This window comes from Oncorhynchus kisutch, linkage group LG3 (genome assembly GCF_002021735.2).
Source record: "Oncorhynchus kisutch isolate 150728-3 linkage group LG3, Okis_V2, whole genome shotgun sequence".
Taxonomy (NCBI): Eukaryota; Metazoa; Chordata; class Actinopteri; order Salmoniformes; family Salmonidae; genus Oncorhynchus; species Oncorhynchus kisutch.
The window spans coordinates 38,336,370-38,362,834 of NC_034176.2; the positions used below are offsets into that span (position 1 = coordinate 38,336,370).

Below are 26,465 nucleotides of genomic sequence, written 5' to 3' on the forward strand. Positions count from 1 at the left end.
GAAAAAGGCACTATAGGAATACTGAGAGAAAAAAGAACACAGCACATGAATACACTTTTGCCTTGTGTTTAGGGCAAATCCCAAACACCACATCACCGAGTAACTGCCTCCTTATTTTCAAGCATGGTGGTGGCTGCATCATGGTATGGGTATGCTTGACATCAGCAAATACTTGGGAGTTTTTCAGGATAAAAAGAAACGGGATGGAGCTAAGCACAGGCAAAATAAGAGGAAAACCTGCTTCAGTCTGCTTTACACCAGAGACTGGGACAGGAATTCACCTTTCATCAGGACAACAACCTAAGGCCATATCTACAGTGCCTTCTGAAATTACTCAGACCCATTGACTTTTTCCACATTTTGATACGTTACAGCCTTATTCTAAAATGGGTTATATGGCACCCAATAATGACAAAGCGAAAACAGGTTTTTAGAAATGTTTGCAAATGTATTAAAAATAATATCAGAAATATCTTTACATAAGTATTCAGACCCTTTGCTATGAGACTCAAAATTGAGCTCTGGTGCTTCCTGTTGCCATTGATCATCCTTGAGATGTTTCTACAACTTGATTGGAGTCCCCCTGTGGTAAATTCAATTGATTGGACATGATTTGGAAAGGCACACACCTGTCTATATAAAGTCCCACAGTTGGCAGTACATGTCAGAAAAAAAAACAAGCCATGAGGTTGAAGGAATTGTCCGTAGCGCTCCGAGATAGGATTGTGTCGAGGCACATATCTGGAGCATTGAAGATCCCCAAGAACACAGTGACCTCAATCATTATTAAATGGAAGAAGTTTGGAACCACCAAGAGCAATCAGGGGAGAAGGGCCTTGGTCAGGGAGGTGATGGTCACTCTGAATCCGATGGTCACAGAGTTCTAATTCCTCTGTGGAGATGGGAGAACCTTCCAGAAGGACAACCATCTCTGCAGAACTCCACCAATCAGGTCTTTATGGTAGAGTGGCCAGACGGAAGCCACTCCTCAGTAAAAGGCACATGACAGTCCGCTTGGAGTTTGCCAAATGTCACCTAAAGACTCTCAGACCATGAGAAACAAGATTATCTGGTCTGATGAAACCAAGATTGAACTCTTTGCCTGATTGCCAAGCGTCACATCTGGAGGAAACCTGGCCCCATCCCTATGGTGAAGCGTGGTGGTGGCACCATCATGCTGGGTAATGTTTTTCAGCAGCAGGGACTGGGAGATTAGTCAGGATCGAGGCAAAGATGAATGGAGAAAAGTACAGAGACATCATTGATGAAAACCCGCTCCGGAACACTCAGAACCTCAGATTGAGGCAAAGGTTCACCTTCCAACAGGACAATGACCCTAAGAACACAGCCAAGACAACTCTGAATGTCCTTGAGTGGCCCAGCTAGAGCCCGGACTCAAACCTGATCGAACATCTCTGGAGAGACCTGAAAATAGCTGTGCAGCAACGCTCCCCATCCAACCTGGCAGAGCTTGAGAGGATCTGCAGAGAAAAATGGGAGAAACTCCCCAAATGCAGATGTGTCAAGCTTGTAACATCATACCAAAGAAGACTTGATGCTGTAATCACTGTCAAAGGTCCTTCAACAAAGTACTGAGTAAAGGGTCTGAATACTTATGTAAATGTCATATTTAAGGTTTTAAATGTTTTATAAATTAGCAAACATTTCTAAAAGCCTGTTTTCATTATGGGGTATTGTGTGTAGATTGATGAGGGAAAAAACACAAATTAGTCAATTTTACAATAATGGTGTAACGTAACAAAATGTTGAAACAGTCAAGGGGTCTGAATACTTTCCGAAGGCACTGTACACTGGAGTTGCTTACCAAGAAGACAGTGACTGTTCCCGAGTGGCCAAGTTACAGTTTTGACTTGCTGCAAATCTGCTGCAAATCTATCCCCAACATCTTGAAAGAGCTTGAAGAATAATGGGCAAATATTGTATCATCCAGGTGGGCAAAGCTCTTAGAGGCTTACCCAATAAGACTCACAGCTGTAATCGATGCCAAAGGTGTTTCTAAAATGTATTGACTCAGGGAGCTGAATACTTATGTAACAACTATATTTTGTTTTTTTTATTAATAAAAAATATATATATCACATTTTTCTTACACATTGACAGACTATTTTGTGTAGATTGTTGGGGGAAAAATACAACTAATCCCACTTTGTAACACAATAAAATGTGAAGAAATCCAAGGGGTTTGAATACTTTTGCAAGGTGCTGTATATCTGTGACTGTGTTGACCTATCCTGGTGAAAGACGTCAGTGCAGGGCTAGACATTCAATATTGCGTATCAGCACAACCACACAGCTTCATAGCACCATTCATATATTGGAAACAATACCACTTACAATGCCTAAAAACCCTGTCTGAAACCTTACAAAGGGTTAGCGAAGACTGGGATACAGCAGCTGTAGAGGAGATTCCATGTCTGCCTGTCGATAAAACAGCAATAGAAGTGTTTTGTCATCCCCCTGTCTGTCATCTCCCCTCTTGCAAATCAAGCAGTTAGCGTTCACCTGCCACCCTGTCAGATGTTTCACTGTGGGGGTGACTGCGCAGGAGCCCTCCAGGACCTCTTCAATCCCCAGAGTGACAGGGAACAACATCCTTAGCCGAGAGGATTATGCTCGCACCACCAAAGTTTGATCATCATCAGTTCACGTCCCACAGGACTGACTGATGTCTGAGCTTGTACTGAACGTTGTCGGTCTGCGTGTGTGCTCACACATGTTCATGTGCGTTTACACTTGTGCTTGAGCGTGTAGGACATGTATTCATCCTGAAAGAAGAGACTGGCAGTTAGCCAAGTGTTGGCCATGTATGGTCGTCTGTTCAGCATCGTTTAACGACATTGTAGATGTGAGAGTGGTCCACTTGACCGCTGTGACTCTCTCCACTCACACACAACCATCAGACTGAAGGAGCCTGATTTTCCTGTGCCTCTCCATCAGTGCCTCTCCAACAAAGCCGAGGGCCCTACACACACTAGGGACCGGGAGAGAGATGTCAAAGCTACAGTTCACATGGAACTGTTGACCCCTGACAACTGTGGCAGTCCTCATAGCAAACTCATCTACTCCCTCCACTTGTAGTCATTGTCTATGATAAGAGGCCTGACCCCCGTTTGCCTGGGAGGGCTGGTGGGAATGTAGAGGAATAACAAACAGCTATACTAGCTTCCTGTACTACCTGGGAAACAACATTAATGAATCCGACTGTACTGTAGCAACATGCATTAGACTCTAGAGAGATTAAAGGGACCTGGTCTGAGTCCAAAATGGCACCCCACTGTTTTCATAGTGCACTACCTTTGACCAGGGCCCATAGACAATAGGGTGCCATTTGAGATGTGTCCCTGGTTTCACTAACCAAGACATCCACTTAGACTACCTCTACTTGTAATTAGTCAAGAGTGTGCATGTTTTTGCAAAACTGAGAACTTTATTTTCCATTAGAATAGAATAAAACATGCTAGAATGAGATATTAGCACAGAGTAGCCATCATCAGAGAACAGTCTACCCATCTCTCTTCATTAAACCCATGTACTGTACTTTACCAGTATTTGGCAGCACAAACTGTTTAATTCAGCTTTAAACACAGCTTCAAGTGTAATTCAGTCTTTAAACACATTGAACTCACCAGTATTTGGCACCACCAACCGGCCGCCCAGATGCCCAAACACGCCCGTGGTTCTCATCTGATCTTTAGTGGGGGTGAGGGGGGGCCCGTTGGGGGTGAGCAGGCCCTTCTTGGTACTCCGTCTCTCCACAGTGCTGTTGCTGTAGTCTCGGTTCAGCCCCCTGGGGAAGGTCTCGGGCGGATGGCCTTTGGGAGCGTGGTACTCAGCGCGGTCGGCCACACCTAGTGAAACCATAAAGGAGCTCTGAACTTTGACCTTGTTGTCTGGTAGGGGATCAAAGAGCTCTTTATTGTCTATGGAGTCCTTGAAGCAGATGGGGCTGCTATAAGTCCGGCCCACTGTCAGTTCTGGCTGCAGAGAGGAGTTGAGAAGCAGTGGGCTCCCTAGAGAGATGGAGTGGAACACACAGCCACAAAGTCATGCCGTCATCTAAATACCCTAGCTCTCTCTGCTGGAGCCATTGGCTGAAGTGAAGTCCACTGAGCAGGGAGCACACTCTGTCAACTGATGGAAAACAGGCTTTTAGTGTGAATAACATGTCAGGGTATGTGACTAACACAGAGTTACGGTACAGGTAAATAACCTGGATAAAAGATACTGTAGCTATCCAGGTCAGGGCTGAGTCATAGTCACTGGTCAGAGGTAGATTTAATTACCAAGCTTGATTGCCATAATCCATCTGTTGGAGTCAGTTCCTCTCTGTACACAAAGTCATCCTCCTGGAGGACACAGTCCTTCTCTGTCTGTGGTCACAGCACAGCGCTGGGGTTGTGTGTGTGTGTGTGTGTGTGTGTGTGTGTGTGTGTGTGTGTGTGTGTGTGTGTGTGTGTGTGTGTGTGTGTGTGTGTGTGTGTGTGTGTGTGTGTGTGTGTGTGTGTGTGTGTGTGTGTGTGTGTGTGTGTGTGTGTGTGTGTGTGTGTGTGTGTGTGTGTGTGTGTGTGTGTGTGTGTAGCTGGGAAGGTGCTAGGGAGGTCTGGGTGACCGTCCTGTAAATGAGGGTCCTTCAGCTCTCATAATCAACTCAACCGTCCAAGGAGGTGGTCTTCATCCACAGCCATTAGACGCCTGACCATACTGCCAAACACCGCATGCATCTATCTGGCACATCCAGACATTAGGGCCCCAGGACTCCATGTGCCAAGATAACGGAGGAGTCACAAAGTCATTGCTGCCCAGCTGCTGCCTGGCGAGGGGCATAAGGCAGGAGGCTAATGTTTTATTTTTAGGGGAATCGTTAATTGCTGGGGGGCTTGATTTGTGTCATGCTTTCAGGGTGTGTTTGTTTCTACTGAAAGACTAACTAGAGGGTATTGTTCAATCAAGGGCTTCTCCTTGTAACTTCATCGTCTAGTCTAGTGCCGGAAAATGCGTAACAGGATGAAAGTATACAATTGAACCATTTTGAAATCTATTGCACTTCAATCAAACACATTAAAGGATATCATGGGAAATGTTACATTTGACGGAACTGAGCAGTGTGAAATATTACTGATCAGTGGTGATTTGCTACTGATTGCAGTAGACATAGTAGCGGACTATTGAGAAAATTCATATAGATCACGCAGAAAGAAAAAAAATCCAGTGGCCATTGACCAAACTTTCAATCTGGCATGCATACTTTTTTTCTTCTTCTCAGCGCAGTGGAAATGGTAGAGCAAAACGGAATTGAAGAGGAGGTGGGAAGACAGAAGTTAATGAAATGGACCTCACGTTGAATACCTTGAGGGATAGGTTTGGAATTGGACCTCTGATTAAAAAAAGGAAAAAAAAAGAAAATGGCTCATGGCCAGCAGTAATGCAGAGACAGGGTCAGGCCTAAAGATTCATTCACCACTCCGCCTTAGCTCCTGCCACATGAGGGGGTGTGTCTAAAGCATTTAAGGGACTTAAAATGGATTAAAAAGGCATGAAAAGCTACTAATTTCTTATGAAGAACACACTTGAGAAAAGCTGTTTTTCTATCTCTGTGTATTGCCGTATATTATTGTGATGATGAAAAATCAACCTGAATAAGGTCGACTGGGGGGAACAGTCAGGAAAAATATATTTTTTGCTATTCATTTGTGTTTCTTTCCTTCCCTCTGTAAAAGAAGGATCCAGACGGGAAATGGGAAAGCGGATAATATGAGCTATATTTCTTCTGCTCCATTAGCAAGCTGATGGAGAGGGGAATGGGATGGAGTGATGGTGGCCGGTGGAGGGCACAGCAGGCGGCTCCTGAAAAGCTGGCCTATTTAAATAGGATTGATAGCCTGCCGGATGTAGCGCTCCACAGTCCCCCATCTTTCCCTTCCCGCCCTGCGCGTGGTGAGGGGCTAGGCATGAGTGTCAACCCAGGCCTTGGGAGCAGTGGATGTAGTGGGCTCAGCATGGCTCCGGCAGGGCTTTTCACAGTGGTGTCACATCCAGCCAGGATTTATCACCCGCTTCTGCAATGGCTATCGCTTGTGCTAACCCAGAAGTGTCATTGACAGTAATAGGAAGGATGCCTGGGACAAGCCACAGCCCCAGACACTGTTATGAACAGAAGTTATTGCTGTGCACAACAAAAATGCAATTGATGTTCAGTGTTCCATGCTTTTCACATTTATCCATCAGTGGATTTGGCTGGGGCTATCTGACGGCAGGGAAGGGGGATTGGTTGCTTGACAGTCATGCGTGTGTGTGGTCTGCGGCCAGGTGGACACAGGATGTGTCTGTCAAAGATTGATTATCTATCTCGGCAATAACAGAAGAACTGGTCTGTCAAAATAGAAGGACAGATCCTTTCAGCGCTTATGAGAATATAAATTTGAGGCAGATGTGCAGGGTTTGCACAGTGCCGCCTCAATGCAAACACATGCAATCAATCACCAGCAGAAGCAGCCTGTCAAAAGGGTCCTTGAAAAATCCTGCCTACCGTTTGGCCTTGTGGGCACCTGGCATGTCTCCATAAAGTGAAAGGCAGCGCTAGGTCACCTTGTCTGGTGGTCTTGAAGGTGAAAGACTGGAAGCCCCCGGTGAGCGCGGATGAGTCGATGACGTCAACGCCGTAGTTACTCTGGCTCCTCCTGTACAGCATGACGGCCACCACAAGGACAGCCACAACTATGACTCCCGACCCCAGCCCAGAGTAGAGAGCCACGTCGTTGGAGCCGTCCATACCTGGTACACACACAGACCAGCACAGAAACAACAGTCTCAATGGATTTTTGCTAAGTGTAAACAATAACATGCACGAAGTTCAACTAAGGTACAGTACAGAGACACTGAAGAGGAAAATGTGAGAATGGTGATGGTGGTGATTATTTTGTGGTGACATTCTGAGGCATCTAAAATAGTAATTAAAATACACAGTATTGTATTTGACTAGGAGCTTTTGGAGAGAAGTGAATTCATTTGAAAGCACAGTGTAGAGCACTTTGATGACTGTCCATCCCAAGACACAGTTCAACTGCTCATCCAACAGGCTCATCTTCCTATGCTACATTATGCAGCACACAGAGGACTAGATGAGCATGCAGAATCTCGCCTCTATACTGCAGTTACACAAGACATTCATAAAGCTGTTAACAGTGAGAGTGAGAGGGGTATAACTGCCTTCAGACCCACTAGTCTATATCCAATAAGCCTAATGGTACATATTAAACTACATAGTATGGCCCAATGGTCAATGTCTGACAGTGACAGGAAATGATCCGAAGCAAATTAATTTAGAGTAGCCCCGTTAGTATGATCACTCACCAGATGTCTGTCTCCCCCTTCTAGAACTCTCCACTGAATTGTTTGACCCAGAATGCATTGCAAACCAGGCACAGTGAGTGAGCCTGTCTGTCAGTCTAATGAAGTCTCATTACAATCACTGCTGAGGCTCCAGTCAAGGTAGCACCTGAATCATTTCAGGAGGTGTCAGGCGGTATGGTATGCAAGGGGAAGAGAGTGTCTGAGCTGAGACCCACCAGGGGAATACAAGTGAGGATACACTGCAAATTGGTCAAATTAGCTTGTTTGCATAATTACACTGCATTAATCCCTTAATATAGCATATGTTCAGTTGTCACAACTGATCAATCTCTCGACTCAATCCGAGAAGGAGAGCACGTTGTGATGTCACGCTCGTGAAGCGTGAACAGCTGACTGATAGAATGGTAGAACCTGGTTATAGTAAAATAGATCCTATTCAATTACTCTAATTAGTCTAATTCCTAATTCTACGGTTATAGTTCTGTTCAGAACCTGACTACAAGGGTTTTGGATGGGTGTGATGGTTGTATAAAATGCAGGGAAATTAAAGTTAACTAATAGGTAGATGTAAAAAAAAAAAAAAAAAGCTTCTCATAAAAAAAAAAAGAAGTTGTTAAATATTCTGATTCTGGTTTCCTGAACTTTCACAAATGAGGTAGACAAGCTACCCTGTTTAAAGAGTTGGGGGTTGAAAATAAAAGAAATGCAGAAAGGAAGGACTCACTTTGAGGTTTAACATCATGCAGCAGCTTTCCATCTGCAAAGACAGACACAGAATGAGACAGAAAGGAGAGAGAGAGACAGAGGGGATTAAACGCCAGCCCTGGTTGTGTCCCAAATGGCACCCTATTCCCTTTATAGGGGACTACTTCCCTACAAAAGTAGTGACCTATAAGGGGGGGGAGTTGCCATTTGGGACGCATGCAGAGCGAGGTGATTAAACGCCAGCCCTGTGTGAGTGAGGTATCCTACTAGTGCACTTCTTTCGGACTCAAATCATGTGGAGAGGCCCTACCACTGAGATATGCCAATACAGATACAGACTGCCCAGATAATGATGCATGGCTTCATTACCAGACTCAATATCCACATGGATAGAAGTGGCCAAGGGAGAGACTGGCAAATGGGTCTGAAAAATACCATGATTATCTCTCTCCTTAACAAAGAGAAACATTTCAAATATTTTCAGAAATTGTATTTTTACCAATGGAAAATTGGAGCTTACCAATACTTCTACCAGACTAGGCCAAAATACCAGTCCTACTTTTTAAAACATGTTGATGCCTCTTTCTTTTATCCAATTCAGGGACTGTATGTGTGTAAGATTTCCCTTTAGTCAGGTAATTACTGTCACAGTTTGTGACCCTTAATATTACATCATGGACCCCATTTGGACAACGCAAGCGTGACTCTAGTTTGCAGTAGATCAGACCATGTGTTACTCGATATTTATTTCATAACCTCTCATTGCGCAACATTCATGAGTTTATCACTAAATTATGCAAATGTGAAATGAAGCATCACGGGTACGGGTAATACACTGCATCAGTTACTAAATTGCTTTGACAACCATAGTCAAAACATTCAAACTGTGGTCAAAACGGAATACACTCTCCATGTCTTCAGTGATCGCTACAGTATATTCTCCTGTGATACGGGGCACGTTTCGCCTGAACACCACAGGAGGGATTACCATAGTGCTATCATGCATCGAGTGCTCCAGCAATGTGGACTTCGTTCCAGTGTGTTTATTTGTCCAGAAAATCCCTCTGTGGACAGCTGTTCAGATGTGTTGATGAGAAGTCATGTTATGATGGGTGTAATGGAGATACGGCTTAATGGAGATGATAGTCGAGGTTAAGATGGCAATGTAGAAAAGAAAGAAATCCTCCAGAGAAAAGAGTAAGGGACTTACTCTGGGTACACATTCCTCCAGTGCAGTTCTCGGTGGCATTGCTGGGCCCCTCACACATAATGCCCCTGTGCCTGGGCGGTGGGTTATTGCACTCCCTTCTACGCTGTCTTTCACACTGCACACTGCACGCTGTCCACTCACTCCACTTTTCCCAGCCACCGTCAACTGTGGGGGAGGAAATGGAACAAGGAACACACAGACAGACAGAAGGTGAGGCGATGGTCCCTTTCAAAGAACATTTAAGTCCACATTAACCCTCAGGTCCTCCTCACATAATGGGATCAATTGTCTCTCTTTCTGCAGAATGTGAAATGAAATCCCCCGATTTAACCGTGCACGTTAAAACTCAGGTTCCTCGGTCGCCTGTGTCATTTGATCTAGGAGGAACCCATATGGTGCCAAAAAGAGATTTCTTGGAAGCACTTTTTTCGGCAACCTTAAGCAGTCTCTCCGCACAAGCTCTGAAGAAGAAGATTTCTTTTGTAGGATTCCATGAGTTCTATAAGCTCTTTGTTCTATAACCCCTCTGTGTGCATACATATTGTGCTCTCTCTCCATATAGCTTCTTCCCTAACAGATCCAGTCTCCCCCTTGACCTGCGAGGAAACAGTTTAGAATTGTCTGTGAAAATTCACAGTTACATGAATTAGAATTGAGAACTACTACAAACTATTGTCTGGTGCAGGAATAGACACAGAAAATACATTGGCCTAACATCATTTCTCACCTTTAGACATATAGTGTAAGTTATCACACCTGGTCTCAGTGATGGAAATTCCATTGGCCTCTATTGAGTTGCATCTTATTTGTGGAACAATCTTCAATATGTTTTTAAATGTGATGTTTTGGTGCCTCTAGGGCAATTCAGAAAGCTGATTGAGGACCTTATTATGGATGAATGTGTTTGCTTTATGTACTTATATTTTGATATGTGTATTTCTGTCATTTCTGTAGTTCAGGGCTCATCTGTAAAAGAGACATTGGTCTCAGTATAACTCCCTGATAAAATAAAGGAAATAAAAATACTAAATATTATAATATACAGTTGAAGTCGGAAGTTTACATGCACCTTAGCCAAATACATTTAAACTCAGTTTTTCACAATTCCTGACATTTAATCTGAGTAATAATTCCCTGTTTTAGGCCAGTTAGGATCACCACTTTATTTTAAGAATGTGAAATGTCAGAATAATAGTATAGAGAATTATTTATTTCAGCTTGTATTTCTTTCATCACATTCCCAGTGGGTCATAAGATTACATACACTCAATTAGTATTTGGTAGCATTGCCTTTAAATTGTTTAACTTGGGTCAAATGTTTCGGGTAGCCTTCCACAAGCTTCCCACAATAAGTTGGGTGAATTTTGGCCCATTCCTCCTGACACAGCATGTGTAACTGAGACAGGTTTGTAGGCCTACTTGCTCGCACACGGTTTTCAGTTCTGCCCACAAATTTTCTATAGGATTGAGGTCAGGGCTTTGTGATGGCTACTCCAATACCTTGACTTTGTTGTCCTTAAGCCATTTTGCCACAACTTTGGAAGTATGCTTGGGGTCATTGTCCATTTGGAGACCCATTTGCAACCAAGCTTTAACTTCCTGACTGAGATGTTGCTTCAATATATCCACATAATTTTCTGTCCTCATGATGCCATCTATTTTGTGAAGTGCACCAGTCTCTCCTGCAGCAAAGCACCACCATAACATGATGCTGCCACCCCCGTGCTTTACAGTTGGGATGGTGTAAACTAATTCAGACCACCATGGCAGGCATGCAGCAGCATACAACATACAGTGCCTTGCGAAAGTATTCGGCCCCCTTGAACTTTGAAACCTTTTGCCACATTTCAGGCTTCAAACATAAAGTTATAAAACTGTATTTTTTTGTGAAGAATCAACAACAAGTGGGACACAATCATGAAGTGGAACGACATTTATTGGATATTTCAAACTTTTTTAACAAATCAAAAACTGAAAAATTGGGCGTGCAAAATTATTCAGCCCCCTTAAGTTAATACTTTGTAGCGCCACCTTTTGCTGCGATTACAGCTGTCGCTTGGGGTATGTCTCTATCAGTTTTGCACATCGAGAGACTGACATTTTTTCCCATTCCTCCTTGCAAAACAGCTCGAGCTCAGTGAGGTTGGATGGAGAGCATTTGTGAACAGCAGTTTTCAGTTCTTTCCACAGATTCTCGATTGGATTCAGGTCTGGACTTTGACTTGGCCATTCTAACACCTGGATATGTTTATTTTTGAACCATTCCATTGTAGATTTTGCTTTATGTTTTGGATCATTGTCTTGTTGGAAGACAAATCTCCGTCCCAGTCTAAGGTCTTTTGCAGACTCCATCAGGTTTTCTTCCAGAATGGTCCTGTATTTGGCTCCATCCATCTTCCCATCAATTTTAACCATCTTCCCTGTCCCTGCTGAAGAAAAGCAGGCCCAAACAATGATGCTGCCACCACCATGTTTGACAGTGGGGATGGTGTGTTCAGGGTGATGCGCTGTGTTGCTTTTACGCCAAACATAACGTTTTGCATTGTTGCCAAAAAGTCAATTTTGGTTTCATCTGACCAGAGCACCTTCTTCCACACACACAGGTGTGTCTCCCAGGTGGCTTGTGGCAAACTTTAAACAACACTTTTTATGGATATCTTTAAGAAATGGCTTTCTTCTTGCCACTCTTCCATAAAGGCCAGATTTGTGCAATATACGACTGATTGTTGTCCTATGGACAGTCTCCCACCTCAGCTGTAGATCTCTGCAGTTCATCCAGAGTGATCATGGGCCTCTTGGCTGCATCTCTGATCAGTCTTCTCCTTGTATGAGCTGAACGTTTAGAGGGATGGCCAGGTCTTGGTAGATTTGCAGTGGTCTGATACTCCTTCCATTTCAATATTATCGCTTGCACAGTGCTCCTTGGGATGTTTAAAGCTTGGGAAATCTTTTTGTATCCAAATCCGGCTTTAAACTTCTTCACAACAGTATCTCGGACCTGCCTGGTGTGTTCCTTGTTCTTCATGATGCTCTCTGCGCTTTTAACGGACCTCTGAGACTATCACAGTGCAGGTGCATTTATACGGAGACTTGATTACACACAGGTGGATTGTATTTATCATCATTAGTCATTTAGGTCAACATTGGATCATTCAGAGATCCTCACTGAACTTCTGGAGAGAGTTTGCTGCACTGAAAGTAAAGGGGCTGAATAATTTTGCACGCCCAATTTTTCAGTTTTTGATTTGTTAAAAAAGTTTGAAATATCCAATAAATGTCGTTCAACTTCATGATTGTGTCCCACTTGTTGTTGATTCTTCACAAAAAAATACAGTTTTATATCTTTATGTTTGAAGCCTTAAATGTGGCAAACGGTCGCAAAGTTCAAGGGGGCCGAATACTTTCGCAAGGCACTGTATATGAATTACAAAGGCTATAGGACTCGCACACAATATAATAAAGTTGTCATAGTCTTGCATAACCAGATGTTGTATTCACGTTTACTCTGCACGTAGATGCCTGCATGGCAAGCCTACTATATTCATAAAGTCATAAAGTTGAGCATGCTATATGTACTGTATGTCCTTGCAAGTCAAATTGCTTTGCCCTTTGAGATATGCCCAATAGATAAGAGTATATTATTGCCTGGTGAAACCGACTGACCTCTGCGAGAAGAGAAACAGAATGTGATCTCGCAAGATCATGATGGTTGAACGAGGCTGTCTATTCACCAGCTCTACAGTACTTCATGAGGCAGAAGGGCTTACTTGGACAGAGCACATTACAGGTGATCTTCTGCACAGACATGCCCTGGCAGAAAGCTCCTCCGTTGAGCGGGGCAGGGTTGGTACAGGTACGGGAGCGTTTCTGGACACCCCGACCACAGGGCACGTTACAAGGAGACCACTCTGTCCACAGCGACCATCCACCGTTCACTACAGAGAGAGAGAGAGATAGGGGTGAGAGAGCGAGAGACAGACAGACCGAGAGAGAGAGAGAGAGAGTGAGAGACAGATGGAGAGAGAGATGGATAGAGAGAGAGATGGATAGTGAAAGAAAGAAAGATGGGTGAGAGAGAGCGGGAGGAAGAGAGGGAAACTTATTTTAAACTAATCTAATCTCCCACAGAGTTAACTATATAGACAACAGTTTAGAGGTATTAATGACTAGCAATGTTACATGACTATAAGCTTGAAAATACTGAGTACAGTACATTAAATGTGGAAAATGTGAACTACTCTTCCGTTAATTGTCAGTTCAATTGTCAAAGCTCTTTGAATCAAAGAGAAAAAAACTATGAACAAAATTGATAAGAGGAATCCATTCAAATAGGCCACTGCACATTAATACAGTCGGGCAGATGAAGTCAGAATGAATGAGAGGTTCTCTTACTAAGTAGTCAACCACTTTGTGGTCTGATTTGTTTGGTCTGTGATTTGTATGAGTGGAGACAAAAAGTTTTCTACCAAATGCTACCAAAGCTTGTGAGCCGCCGCATTGCTCCAAGGCCTCTGGCGAATGCATAATTCATAAGCAACATGTCTTTAAATGAGATTAAGAAACAATAGCACATTCCCTTTCATAACATTTCAGAAATACTGAGGCAGGGAATTAACTCCTTGAATAATACATTTATCTTTCACTCGTGCTGCCAAACATACCGTCATAAAACTGACCATCCTACCGATCCTCGACTTCGGCGATGTCATCTACAAAATAGCTTCCAATACCCTACTCAATAAATTGGATGCAGTCTATCACAGTGCCATCAGTTTTGTCACCAAAGCCCCATTTACTACCCACCACTGCAACCTGTATGCTCTCGTTGGCCGTCCTTCGCTTCATACTCATTGCCAAATCCACTGGCTCCAGGTCATCTACAAGTCTCTGCTTGGTAAAGTCCCCCCTTATCTCAGCTAGCTGGTCACCATAGCAGCAACCAACTGTAGCACGCGCTCCAGCAGGTAAACCAATTCCTCCTTTGGCCACCTCTCCTTCCAGTTCTATGCTGCCAATGATTGGAATGAACTACAAAAATCTCTGAAACTGGAAACACATCTCCCTCACTAGCTTTAAGCACCAGCTGTCAAAGTAGCTCACAGATTACTGCACCTGTACAATTTAACCCAAACACCTACCTCTTCCCCTACTGTATTTATTTTGCTCCTTTCACCCCATTATTTATATTTCTACTTTGCACATTCTTCCACTGCAAATCTACCATTCCAGTGTTTTACTTGCTATATTGTATTTACTTCGCCACCATGGCCTTATTTTGCCTTTACCTCCCTTATCTCACCTCATTTGCTCACATTGTATATAGACTTATTTTTCTATTGTATTATTTTTTTTAATATAATTTGTTTATTATTTTATAATAAAAAATCTAATAAAAAAGTCAGCAATACTAACAATGACATTCATTGTACTGTTGAATGGGATGACCAATTTAGAGGACAAAACAAAACTTAACTCACACATATACAAAATAAAACAAAATCATATTAGGTGGTACATGTATAAGAAGACAGCATATAGTCATTACAAGCAGTGTAGTTTAGCCAAAAATAAATGTTGAGTGGAGTACAGCACAGAGTAGCAGCAGATAGTCAACCCAGTTATGAAGCGGGACTAGACCATTTATCCAGTATCGGCTGCCATATTTTGTAAAACATTGGACTTCTATTGGAGGTATTGTATCGAATCTTTTCCATATGTATTTCATTCCCTAAATCCCGTAACCACATTTCAAAGGTAGGTACAGTCTCCAGTTTCCAAAATTGCAATATGAGCCTTTTGGCTAATAGAGTACAAAGAGACAGCTTTCCCTTCGTGGTTATTCCCATCAACTGTACCAAACAGAGCGGTCAATGGGTCTGGGGCTAGAACTCTATCAAAGGCTCTAGATAAATAATCAAAAATGAGAGCCCAGTAAACATATAACTTAGGACATGTCCAGAATAAGTGGGTCAACGTCCCCTCATCCTGCTTGCACCTCTCACACAGTGGTGAGGTGTCCGGGAATATTTTATGCAGTTTTACTTTTGAGTAATGTAACCTGTGTATCACCTTAAACTGTACAAGGTTGTATCTGGCATTCACTGAACTGTGGTTTATATTCCTGAGAGCTTCTACCCAGTCCTCATCTGAGATTTCTGACCCAAGTTCTTGTTCCCAAGCCCTTTTAATGGTGTCTGTGGATACCTCTATGTGGGCCTGTAGCACATCATACAGTCTAGAGACCGACCCTTTTGAATGGGGTTTGACAAGGATCAAGCTATCTAATGTAGGACTATTTGGCTTCATGCCATACTGTGGGATATGTGTCCTTACGAAATTCCTGATTTGGAGGTATCTGAAAAAATGTGTTGTTGGCATGTTGAACTTTCCCTGTAATTGTTGAAATGAAGCTAACTGACCATCTATGTATAGATTACCAATTGTTGTGAGCCTCTTCTCCCTCCACTGTGAAAACACCATATCATCCAATGCAGGGTGGAAAGCATGATTCAGGCAAATCGGGATGTCGATGTGAACAGTGGGTATGTTAAGAAAATACCTCATCTGTTTCCAGATCCTAAGCGTATGACAAATGACTGGGTTAGAGTCATAAGTGGATTTTTTCACATATGATGGGCTATTAACAAGTGCAGGGAGTGAGGAACGTTGACAGGAGGCCTGCTCAATCAAAAGCCATGCAGGGATATCCTTCTGTCTCATCGCAGGTAAGCTTTCCCTCCAGAAAGACACAATGTTCAGATTAGCAGCCCAAAAATACAGTTTAAAGTGAGGAAGGCCAAAGCCCCCCTCTATTTTGTACTTGCATAAATGCTTCTTTGAAATTCTGGCTGCCTTGTTATCCCATAAAAATGGAGTTACTATTGAATCCAGTTTCTTAAAATAGCTTTGTGGTATGACATTGGGTAGACATTGGAAGAGGTAAAGAAACCTGGGTAGGACAACCATTTTAATAGCGTTTATACGACCAACCAAGGAGATAGGCAGAGTTTTCCAAAAATCTATATTTTGTTTAAGCGGATATATTTTCATGTCCCAATTCGCTTTCAATAGCTGATCAAGGTCTCTTGTCACTACAATGCCAAGGCTTGTGAACTTGTCCATCACTGTTCTAAACGGGGTAGATTGCAGAAATTGCATATCCACAGGCCGTGATATTGGCATCAACTCACTTTTTTGCTAGTTTATCTTGTAGGCAGAGAAGGAGCCAAATGTGTTTATCAAGTTAAGTAAGGGTGGAATAGAAGTTTTAGGTTTGGACAAAAACAAAAGAACATCGTCTGCATATAGGGACATTTTGTGCTGTGTGTCCTTTATTTTAACAGAAGCTATATCGGCACATGCCGAATGCGAGTAGCAAGGGGTTCCATGGCTATAGCGAAGAGAGCAGGCGAAATAGGGCACCCCTGTCGGCACCCCTTGAACAAGCGGAATGACTGCGACATTTCTTGATTGGTTACCACGGACGCCATTGGGTGTGCATAAATAATTCTTATCCAATTAATAAATTCCTTTCCGAACCCGAAGTGCTCCAGAACCGACATCATATATTTCCACTCAATCCGGTCAAACGCCTTCTCTGCATCAAGAGCTATTACCACTGCCTCAACCTTATGATCGTGATACATTACATTGAAAAGACATCTCAAATTGTAGTGTATATGTCGGCCCGGGATAAAACCTGTCTGGTCAGGGTGTATGATGTCAGAAATATATGTTTTCAATCGATTTGCCGATATCTTTGTCAACACCTTGTTTTCTATGGGGAGTAACGACACGGGCGATAAGATGACATCTCCATGGAATCTCTATCTTTTCTCAAGATCAGTGCTATTGTAGCCTCATACAGTGTTTGCGGGAGTTTGGCATTTTCTTTGGATTGTTTTAAACATTCGCAACATAAGTGGAGCTAGACTGGCGCAGTACTTCTTATAGAATTCTATTACATAACCATCGGGCCCAGGGGCCTTGCTGTTTGGAAATTGTGCTATCGCTGTGTTAATTTCCTCCAAAGTTATCCCTGCATCGAGTGCAGAAGCTGCCCCCCTGTCTAGTTTAGGAAGATCACATTCAGCGAGAAAGCGTTCCATAGTTTGTGGATTCTATTGTATTATTGACTGTATGTTTGTTTTACTCCATGTGTAACGCTGTGTCGTTGTATGTGTCGAAACTGCTTTGCTTTATCTTGGCCAGCTCACAATTGTAAATGAGAACTTGCCTACCTGGTTAAATAAAGGTGAAATAAATAAATAAAAATCGAACATCTTTTTAAAAAACAAAAACACTGAGATGGGTCTCATTCATTTGTGTGGGGGCATGAAACACACAGCAACTTGATCTGAGGCGCACCTTAAACACTTTGGGCTGGTTCGCTAGCACAGATTAAGCCTAATGAAGATTCTCCATTATCTGTGTCTGGGAAACGAGGTCTACATTAGACAAACACAGTCAGCTAATGGGTGAAGCCGCGACCGGAGCCTTACCAAAAACAACCACAGTGGCTGTGGCACTGCGTCTCTTGGCCACAATGTTGCTGGCCAGGCACGTGTAGTTTCCCGAGTCGGACAGTCGTGCCTCGTTAATGATGAGATTGTGGTCAGCTCGGGTGTCAATGTTGTCATCCGTCAGGGAGCTCACTAGCTCTTCGTTCTTCAACCACTCCACCTGCCCAGAGAGTGAGAGAGTTATTACAGACTTATTATAGCACACAACCTATACAACCAAACCACATCACCCAATCACGTAACCACAGCCATTAGGCAGTCAGAGGAGGGCCATACCCATTACCAGCAACACAGACACAGAGAGGAAAACGAATTATGAATTACAAACTTAGTGATGCTTTACTGCTCCTACCCTGGTATATGGAGCTGCATCGCTGCTTTTGCAAATTGCATTCACACTGGAAGAAATGATGGATTTATAGGGTGCAAAACAAACGCATGGAGTGTTTTCGAACTACAAAAAACGTGCACACTTATTGCACTGCACTGGGCGCACACAAACAGACCCATACTCACAAAATATTTTCATGGATAGGCCTACTGTATTCACTGCAGCAGGGCTACTCTAAACTACCACCAATCTGATGTCATTGAAGACTATACATTTATGACCTAGAAAGAGTAGAACTGGGAATAGCCTGTATTCCCTTCACTTTAAACAAGCCTTGGAAAACACATTCATTGGATTCTGGATTCCAAGGTGCAATTAAAAGATACCCTTTAGCAGGGTGGCATCAGAGGCAAGCAGTTAATGTACTAAAGCTAAAAGATAAGGGGGAAAAGACTGGGAATTTACTCTAATGTTCCATGATTAAAACAATGTATCACTGGATGAGAGCCGACTGGATGACGCGACAGTGGCGGTGGCAGAAGAGTATTTTCCTCTTCATGTATTTATTTCAATTTGATCAGGGGAAATTTGCAAGTTGAAAGAGGCAATTAAAGAGTGGCACAATCTGCCTGGCCCTCACTGCTGATCTGTAGCACTTGCTCTACATTCCCGGGCTGTCGCCTGCCTCTGCTAACAGCCTTAGGGTAATGATGAAAAGATACGCCCGGCAGAAGGAAGAAGAGAAACTGTGGCGGGACAAATTAGCCCTGTAAGTGTGTGGCGGAGGATGTGAGAGATGAATTACCTAATTGGCACATTTGTTTCAATTAGGATGCGGTTATCAGTGTTACAGGCTTGACAGACAGCAGGTTTCCAGGGCCCCCACACAGACACAAGGGGGTCCTGTGATTTCATTATGATGAAGATCGAGCCAACGGAGTGATGGTCATATTCTTCAGGTTGAGGCTGTGTGTATCTGGGGGTCTGGGGCTTGGGAGGACTGTGGGCAAGGGAGGACCTCTAATCTCCTGGAGCGGAGAGGAGCCAGAGGCTTGGGTGGGTGACAGTAAAGTCTTATGTCTGTAATGTATTTTTGTTGTGTTTGGACCCCAGAAAGATTAGCTGTCGCCATGTCAAACTGAGATAAAGATACACTATATGACCAATAGTATGTGGACACCTGCTCATTGAACATCTCTTTCCAAAATCACGGCTTTAATATGGAGTTGGTCCCCCCTTTTCTGCTTTCCACTAGATGTTGGAACATTGCTGTGGGGACTTGCTTCCATTCAGCCACGAGAGCATTCGTGAGGTCGGGCACAGATGTTGGGCAATTAGGCATGGCTCACAGTCGGAGTAATAATTAATTCCAAAGGTGTTCGATTGGGTTGAGGTCAGGGCTCTGTGCAGGTCAGTCAAGTTCTTCCACACCGATCTCGACAAACCATTTCTGTATGGGCCTTGCTTTGTGCATGGGGGCAATGTCATTCTGAAACAGGAAAGGGCCTTCCATAAACTGTTCCCACAAAGTTGGAAGCACAGAATCATCTAGAATGTCATTGAATGTCATCCCTTCACTGGAACTAAGCGGGCTAGCCTGAACCATGAAAAACAGTCCCAGAACATTATTCCTCATCCACCAAACTTTACAGTTGACAATGCATTGGGGCAGGTAGCGTTCTCCTGGCATCCGCTAAACCTAGAATCGTCCATCAGACCTGCCAGGTGGTGAAGCGTGATTCATCACTCCAGAGAACGCGTTTAAACTGCTCCAGCATCCAATGGCAGCGAGTTTTACACCACTCCTGCTGACGCTTGGCATTGCCCATGGTGATCTTAGGCTTGAGTGGGCTGCTAGGCCATGGAAACCCATTTCACTAAGCTCCAAATGAACAGTTCTTATGCGGACGTTGCTTCCAGAGGCAGTTTGGAACTCGGTAGTGAGTGTTGCAACCGAGGACAGATCATGTTTTACTCGCTACACGCTTCAGCACTAGGCGGTTGCGTTCTGTGAGCTTGTGTGGCCTACCGCTTCATGGCTGAACCGTTGTTGCACCTAGACGTTTCCACTTCACAATAACAGCACTTACAGTTGACCAGGGCAGCTCTAGCCGGGCAGAAGTTTGACAAACGGACTCGTTGGAAACGTGGCATTCTATGACGGTGCCACGTTGAAAGTTACTGAGGTCTTCAGTAAGGCCATTCTACTACCATTGTTTGTCTATGGAGATTGCATGGTGGTGTGCTGTCAGCAACGGATGTGGCTGAAATAGCCGAATCCACTAATCTGAAAGGGGTGTACACATACTTTTGTATATATAGCGTAGATACAATCAGAGACCTGGGTGGATGGGTGACAAGTAAGGCTTCCTCATGCTTCCAATCCAAAACAGTTTGTGTATATTATGACAACAATTTGTGAAAAAAAAGTAATTTTCGTCTTTGGCAAGTTTTTTTCGGCTGTTCGTGCACACATTTTTTTCTTGAGGCAAGCTACATTTTGGTAGCAGAAGTCTAAGCTGCTTCATCGGTGATTGGTCAACAGTAAAGATTATTCAATTATGTTTGTTGTCGTTCAACGAGAGATGACTCATTTTCATGCAAATTTTTTCAATTGAGAAATAGTGCACCAAAAATGATAAATTCATTACATATTTCTTGACCTATCTTATATCAATTCAGACTATTTTGAGGAAGTGTAAACTGGTTACGGCATCTCAACAGAGACAAACAGGACTATTGCAATTTTTTTCTCATTTTTCAAGCAGCCTTTTTTAGGGAGTATGCGAGGCACAGACGTTAGGAGCAATCCGAACCTAGCACGCAGACGCCTTTAGAGACATATGGGTGGGTGACACTCAGCAGCATAGCTGTGGAAGTGTTCATAAATGTATTGCATTGGCTCTGAGAGTGTGCAGCTTTTCTTTTCTGGGTGACACTACCGTACGACTGGGTCTTTGTTCCCTACTCTCCTGTGGAGTTACTGTAGTTTCAAGGTGACACACTCTAAAGTGCTTAAACAGGTAATAGCATAGAAATGCTGAGTCATCGAGTCATGGCTGATTCTCTGAGGATTTCACAGGGTGTGTCCAAATGGCACCGTACTTCCTATATAGTGAACTGCTTTTGTCCAGATCCCTATGGGCCCTAGTCAAAAGAAATGCACTACATTAGTCGTCAAATAGTAGGAAATAGTAGGGCTGGGAATGGCCAGGGACCTCACAAAATTATATTATCACGATACTTAGGTGCCGATACGATATGTATTGCGATTCTCATGATTCTATATGTATTGGGATTCCATACTGTGATTTTATTACGATTCAATGTTCACTATATGGCTGAGAAATCAAATGTAAAAAGTGCTGAAAACAAATTGGCTCTGTATTTTAAAAGAACATGGAGAACAAGCTATGAATGAGTTAAGGTGCAGGTATAGCCAACTAGCGTAAAAATAATATTGCGATATTGTCAAAACGATACAATATATCGTCAACAATAATATCCCAATATGTAACTGTATCAATTTTTGCCATTTGGGACACACAGAGTTCGTAGTGCTCCCCTTCAGCCAACAGTGCTGAGGAGCCATGGAAGGTCCGTAGATGCCAGTGGCGTAGCCTGTGACAGTGTGGGTGGGGTAACTTTTTAAATTGTTGTATATCTGATCAAGACAATTACATGGATTAAACAACTCTGAAAGACAATCCCCAGGGACAGGAAGATAACGTGGGGGCTTACTGAAGACTGTGTTGGATGCCACCACCAAATGTGTTAGTAATCCACGAGCACGCACACACAGATTGAGCCAAATCAAAGGCTTTGAACTTGCCTCTGTGTGTTCATGTCTGTGTGAACCTGACATACATACAGACAGGGGAGGGCTGTGATGGAGCTATCGCCACCGCTGCTGTGGTCACCAGCCAGGAGGTTAATCAAAAAAGATAAGGGAACACAAAGTGGGGTTGTGTAGCTGGCCCGGCTCCAAGTTGCATCCCAAATGCTACCTCTTCTCCCCTGAGCAATGTGGCTGCAGCACATTCCTATTCCACCTAGATCTGTCTTATCTTAAGGAAATAAATAGAGGGAGCAGGGAGAGCTCTTCACTACACTGCCTGACCAAGCTTGGGAATGTAATTGCTTTGCTCATCATTTGCTGTCTTGGATGCAGGGCCAGCTCCAGGCATAAGCGATATATAGACCCCCCCTTCGTTTTCTACTGTGTTATTGACTTGTTAATTGTTTACTCCATGTGTAACTCTTTGTTGTATGCTCACACTGCTATGCTTTATCTTGGCCAGGTCGCAGTTGCAAATGAGAACTTGTTCTCAACTAGCCTACCTGGTTAAATAAAGGTGAAATAAAAAAATAAAAAAAATAAAAAAAGCAGCCGCTTACAGCCCCCAGCTGCTAGGGGGCCCGACCAAAATCTCTCTTAGGGCCCCCAAAAGGCTAGATCCGGCCCTGCTTGGAGGAACTGTGAGGAAACAACAGAGGGAGCAGGGCTTAGAAGAATTAGAAGCATGAGGGCATGTAAGGCTGAATGTGTGGGGGTGCTGCTATATGCTAACTTATATAGCTAAGTATAATATAATATAGTTAAGTATAGAGTACCTTTCCCAAACATGAATTCAACGGAGTACATAAATACTCCCCATCAAGGTGGCTAACATTGAATTCTTTATATGGCCAAAAAGTAGCAATTCACCCATTTACAATTACTCCCTTTGATTGATGTGAACAGTAAAGTTTGTGTATTGTGGGAGAAACTAACATGAAAGGAATGCAATTACATGTGGTATGTAATATCCATTTTGTTTTCCACAATGGAATAACACTGAGTTTAACAAGCTAAGTTAGGTTCCTTTTCTACAGTTTCACTTAAATAGGCTAAATGAATCAAACGCAGTAATGAAAATAGCATGTAGTACAAATACTCGCACAGCAAGACGCCAGTGTGCTTTTTAAATTTTTTATCCAATGTGTTTTTTCACCATTTGTGTCCAATTACATTTGAAACACTCACCCTGTGCGAGTTCGTCCCAAATGGTACCCTATTCCCTATATAGTGCATCATGGGCCCTGGTCAAAAGTAGTACACTATATAGGGAATAGGGGACGGAGCCCTGTAATTTTTCAGTATTTATTGTGTCATAGAAATTGGAACCCAGGCTGAGTCAGTTCAATGTGTTTCATCTCACATTAAGGCCTGGGGTTCTTTTCAACGTCAAAAAAACCCAAACATCTTATCTGTTTTTTGGTGGAAATCTGATTGAACTACTGACCCGTGATCAAAATGCTACTCAATTAATAGACACCAAACTATATAAACATGTGCATAGTGCTCATGGGCCATGTACCCATTGCATATACTGTAAGAAACTAGAACCATTACAATTATTAAAATTGGAGCGATGTTCCATTTCAGCAATTAACATCAACAAAAGATAGGTGCAACCAACAACAACATTGTCATTATAACAAATCACAGTGTGTAGTGTATGCCTACCTCTCCCATTTACACAGTTGGGAAGAAATATATTTTCAAAGCAGACAGTTTCCCCTTGCTGCAAAGAGTTGAAATGTTCAAATCTAGAGTATTTCAACAGCCTGGAGTGTAAGGTAAGCTGTTCCCCTGCACAGAGAGGCTCTCATCTTGTTGGAGGGGAGTTAAGTGTTAAGGACTGGGAAGCTGGGGTCTTACCTCTGCCGTGGGCACTCCCTCTGGGGGGCGGCAATGCAGCACGATCATCCCTTTGATTGGCACTTCCTTCCCCTGGGGGTCCTGCTCAAAGTTCTTCCTCAGGTCTGTGTGGGGAGAGAACACCGTGCTGTCAGTCCGTGCCATGTCCAGCCTGCCCTCAATCTCCCCATCACTAACACCACTTGCCACTGCCACTCTCCCTGCCTGGCCCTGCCCTTGGTTTGGACACAGTATCAACCTTGCGAGTGAGAAACGGGCTGGGGGGGATGGATGAATTGGGAGCTCATCTCCTTCCTTCCTTCCTTCCTTCATCTGCCTGCAGGTTCCCAAGGTCATTTGGAGGATAGACTGCACTGGCTGATGAGTACATATACTTTATAATATGCCCATGAAGCTTTACAGTATATGCCAAGGACATCATTTTTTCTCTACGTTGCACTCTGCTTTAATCTATTTACTCCTGCAGTGCAGTTTTGTCCATTCACTGTAATGTGAGACTGTGGTATTACCATATAAATATAATGAGTAGGATGGGGATCGAACCTCTAACCATGGCAATTCTACCGGCAACCTCCTGGCAACACTCAAAATGGCCACCAGTCCACGCAAAATTGACCTGAATGGAGACACCTGTTCTATTCATTCTAATTCTATGGGTCAGTGTTTCCAAAGCCTGGTTCTGTGCTCTAGCACTAACATACCTGATTAAACTAAAGGCTTGTTGATTGGTTGAATCAAGTATGTTAGCGCTAGCACAAAAACTAAAATGTGCATTGCTATGTAGGCTACTCACATGCGATGTGTACTGTGGCCTTGCGGCTCTTGGAGGTGCCCAGGTGGCTCCAGGCCACACACAGACACCAGTAGTCCTCTGGGCCGTGGAAGTCCTCCACCTGCTGACGGGACACGTTGATCAGCACCTCACGCACCTTCAGACCTGCACAGTGGAAAGAAACAGCCAATAAGTGATCTTACTTGTTAGATCAGGTGTTATTTAGAGATCACAGCACAAGTGCCAGGAACATTTACAGGACCTCTAGTTCTCAGTCCGTGGAATGTGCTAACCATAGTTGAGAGATCCTCGCAACATATTTAAAGAGGAGGAGGGTGGGATCTGATCAAATATTTAGAAAGTCTGTCTGGTAGTATTGATCAATGGTTTGCCAAAATACAATTTTAAAAATACATTTGGTTTTTATGGTGGCCTGACACACTGCTCCAATCAGTGTGTCTAATGTTATTCTGTTCTCCCTTTACTCTATGCTGGGTATTGAAAATGCATCACAGATTAAATAGGCAGTCCCCTAGGCCTCTCTTAGGATTCTGTTGTGCGTGATGCAAAATAGTGCGAACAAGAAAAATAGTTGCCTAGAGCAACATAATCCCCACTAACAAGCTTAACATCAGACCCGCTTCAAAAGAATACTCTAGTATGTACAGTAACCATGACACAATAATAGTACATATACCACAGTGACACAAGCACAGCTAGCACAATGCAAACGCAGCACATTTTTTAGAACAAGCACATTAAAGTGTGTCTGTACGAATGGACTCTCCCATATTCTGAAATCCTCTTAGCGGCGCAGCGCAAAACTCGCCAACTGAAATCTATGCAGACCTGTCACACAGTTTAGAATTGTTAAAGGCTTCCATTTTGTATCTGAGTCATGGGCTTAGGGATCTGCGATGTGTGTTTTCTTTCCTCCTTTTCAGAGTCTCGATAGCCTGCAGGCTTCCCAAACACAGGATTAAAGAAAAGATGCAATGTGGTGGGGGGGGGGGGGGGGGGGGGGTTTATGACAGAAAATGGTACCCTATTCCCTAGTGTGTCCTACTAGTGTCCTACTCTGGTCAAAAGTAGTGCACTATATAGGGAATATGGTGCAATTTGGGACACATGCCGAGTCTCTTAACACCCCCCACACCGCTTTCCTCTCCTGCACACAACAATAAATGATAAATGCAGCCTAATCTGACATGCTCATTGAGTCATAACAGCACATTTACTGCACAGCATATCAGAGTTTTGAATAAATAACAATTCACCTGCACACTAAATAACTGCAGGGAACATGGATATTAATGTGGATATTAACATATATTAATGTGAGAGAGAGAGAGAGAGACAGCTGCATGTGAGCTCGCATTTTTCAGCATGTTTTTTTACAAAAGATTAGATTAAGATAAACTTGTATTTTTCGGCAAGGACATATACAGCATACTACCCTCCACAACATAACCTTCACTCCAAATCAAAACTCCAAACCTACAACCTGATTTTGGACAAAATTACCGGGAAGGATTTGAACTACCAAAGATTCCTATTTCCAAGCTATACAGCAAATGCTCTGGCAAACAAACAGAAAGCTGAAAACACCATCCAACCTGGAACTGGAGGCCTTTGATGCCCCCTCCTGCTGTTCAGAGACCATCCCCTGGCATTTTCTACAAGGAATCTGCCTCCAGAAAAAAGCTTCTCCCAAGTGGGTGTGACACCTACTCCTGTTGCTTGCTGCACTGCTGCTTGGATTCCACCTGGCGATCTGTTCACCGTCTGCCCTGGCCTGTCTCCCCCTGTCTGGTACAGGTACCCCCGCCACACTCCCAAGCTTTCGTTTG

General features: G+C 43.4%; 1 protein-coding gene across 5 annotated transcripts in view; it reads right to left on the reverse strand.

The window, feature by feature from the left end:
- unc5db (unc-5 netrin receptor Db) overlaps nucleotides 1–26,465 on the reverse strand; it is a 217,520-nt gene that overhangs the window by 22,164 nt on the left and 168,891 nt on the right. The window contains exons 3-10 of one of the 5 annotated variants that reach the window (XM_020474518.2): nucleotides 24,637–24,780; nucleotides 23,844–23,947; nucleotides 17,788–17,968; nucleotides 13,054–13,221; nucleotides 9,287–9,451; nucleotides 8,096–8,128; nucleotides 6,607–6,792; nucleotides 3,648–4,031 (exon numbers count right to left, since the gene is read on the reverse strand). In XM_020474518.2, coding sequence (XP_020330107.1) covers nucleotides 3,648–4,031; nucleotides 6,607–6,792; nucleotides 8,096–8,128; nucleotides 9,287–9,451; nucleotides 13,054–13,221; nucleotides 17,788–17,968; nucleotides 23,844–23,947; nucleotides 24,637–24,780 — 1,365 coding nt within the window. The remainder of the gene's footprint in view (nucleotides 1–3,647; nucleotides 4,032–6,606; nucleotides 6,793–8,095; nucleotides 8,129–9,286; nucleotides 9,452–13,053; nucleotides 13,222–17,787; nucleotides 17,969–23,843; nucleotides 23,948–24,636; nucleotides 24,781–26,465) is intronic. The other 4 variants (XM_020474531.2, XM_020474537.2, XM_020474523.2 and 1 more) reach the window with 4 other exon arrangements.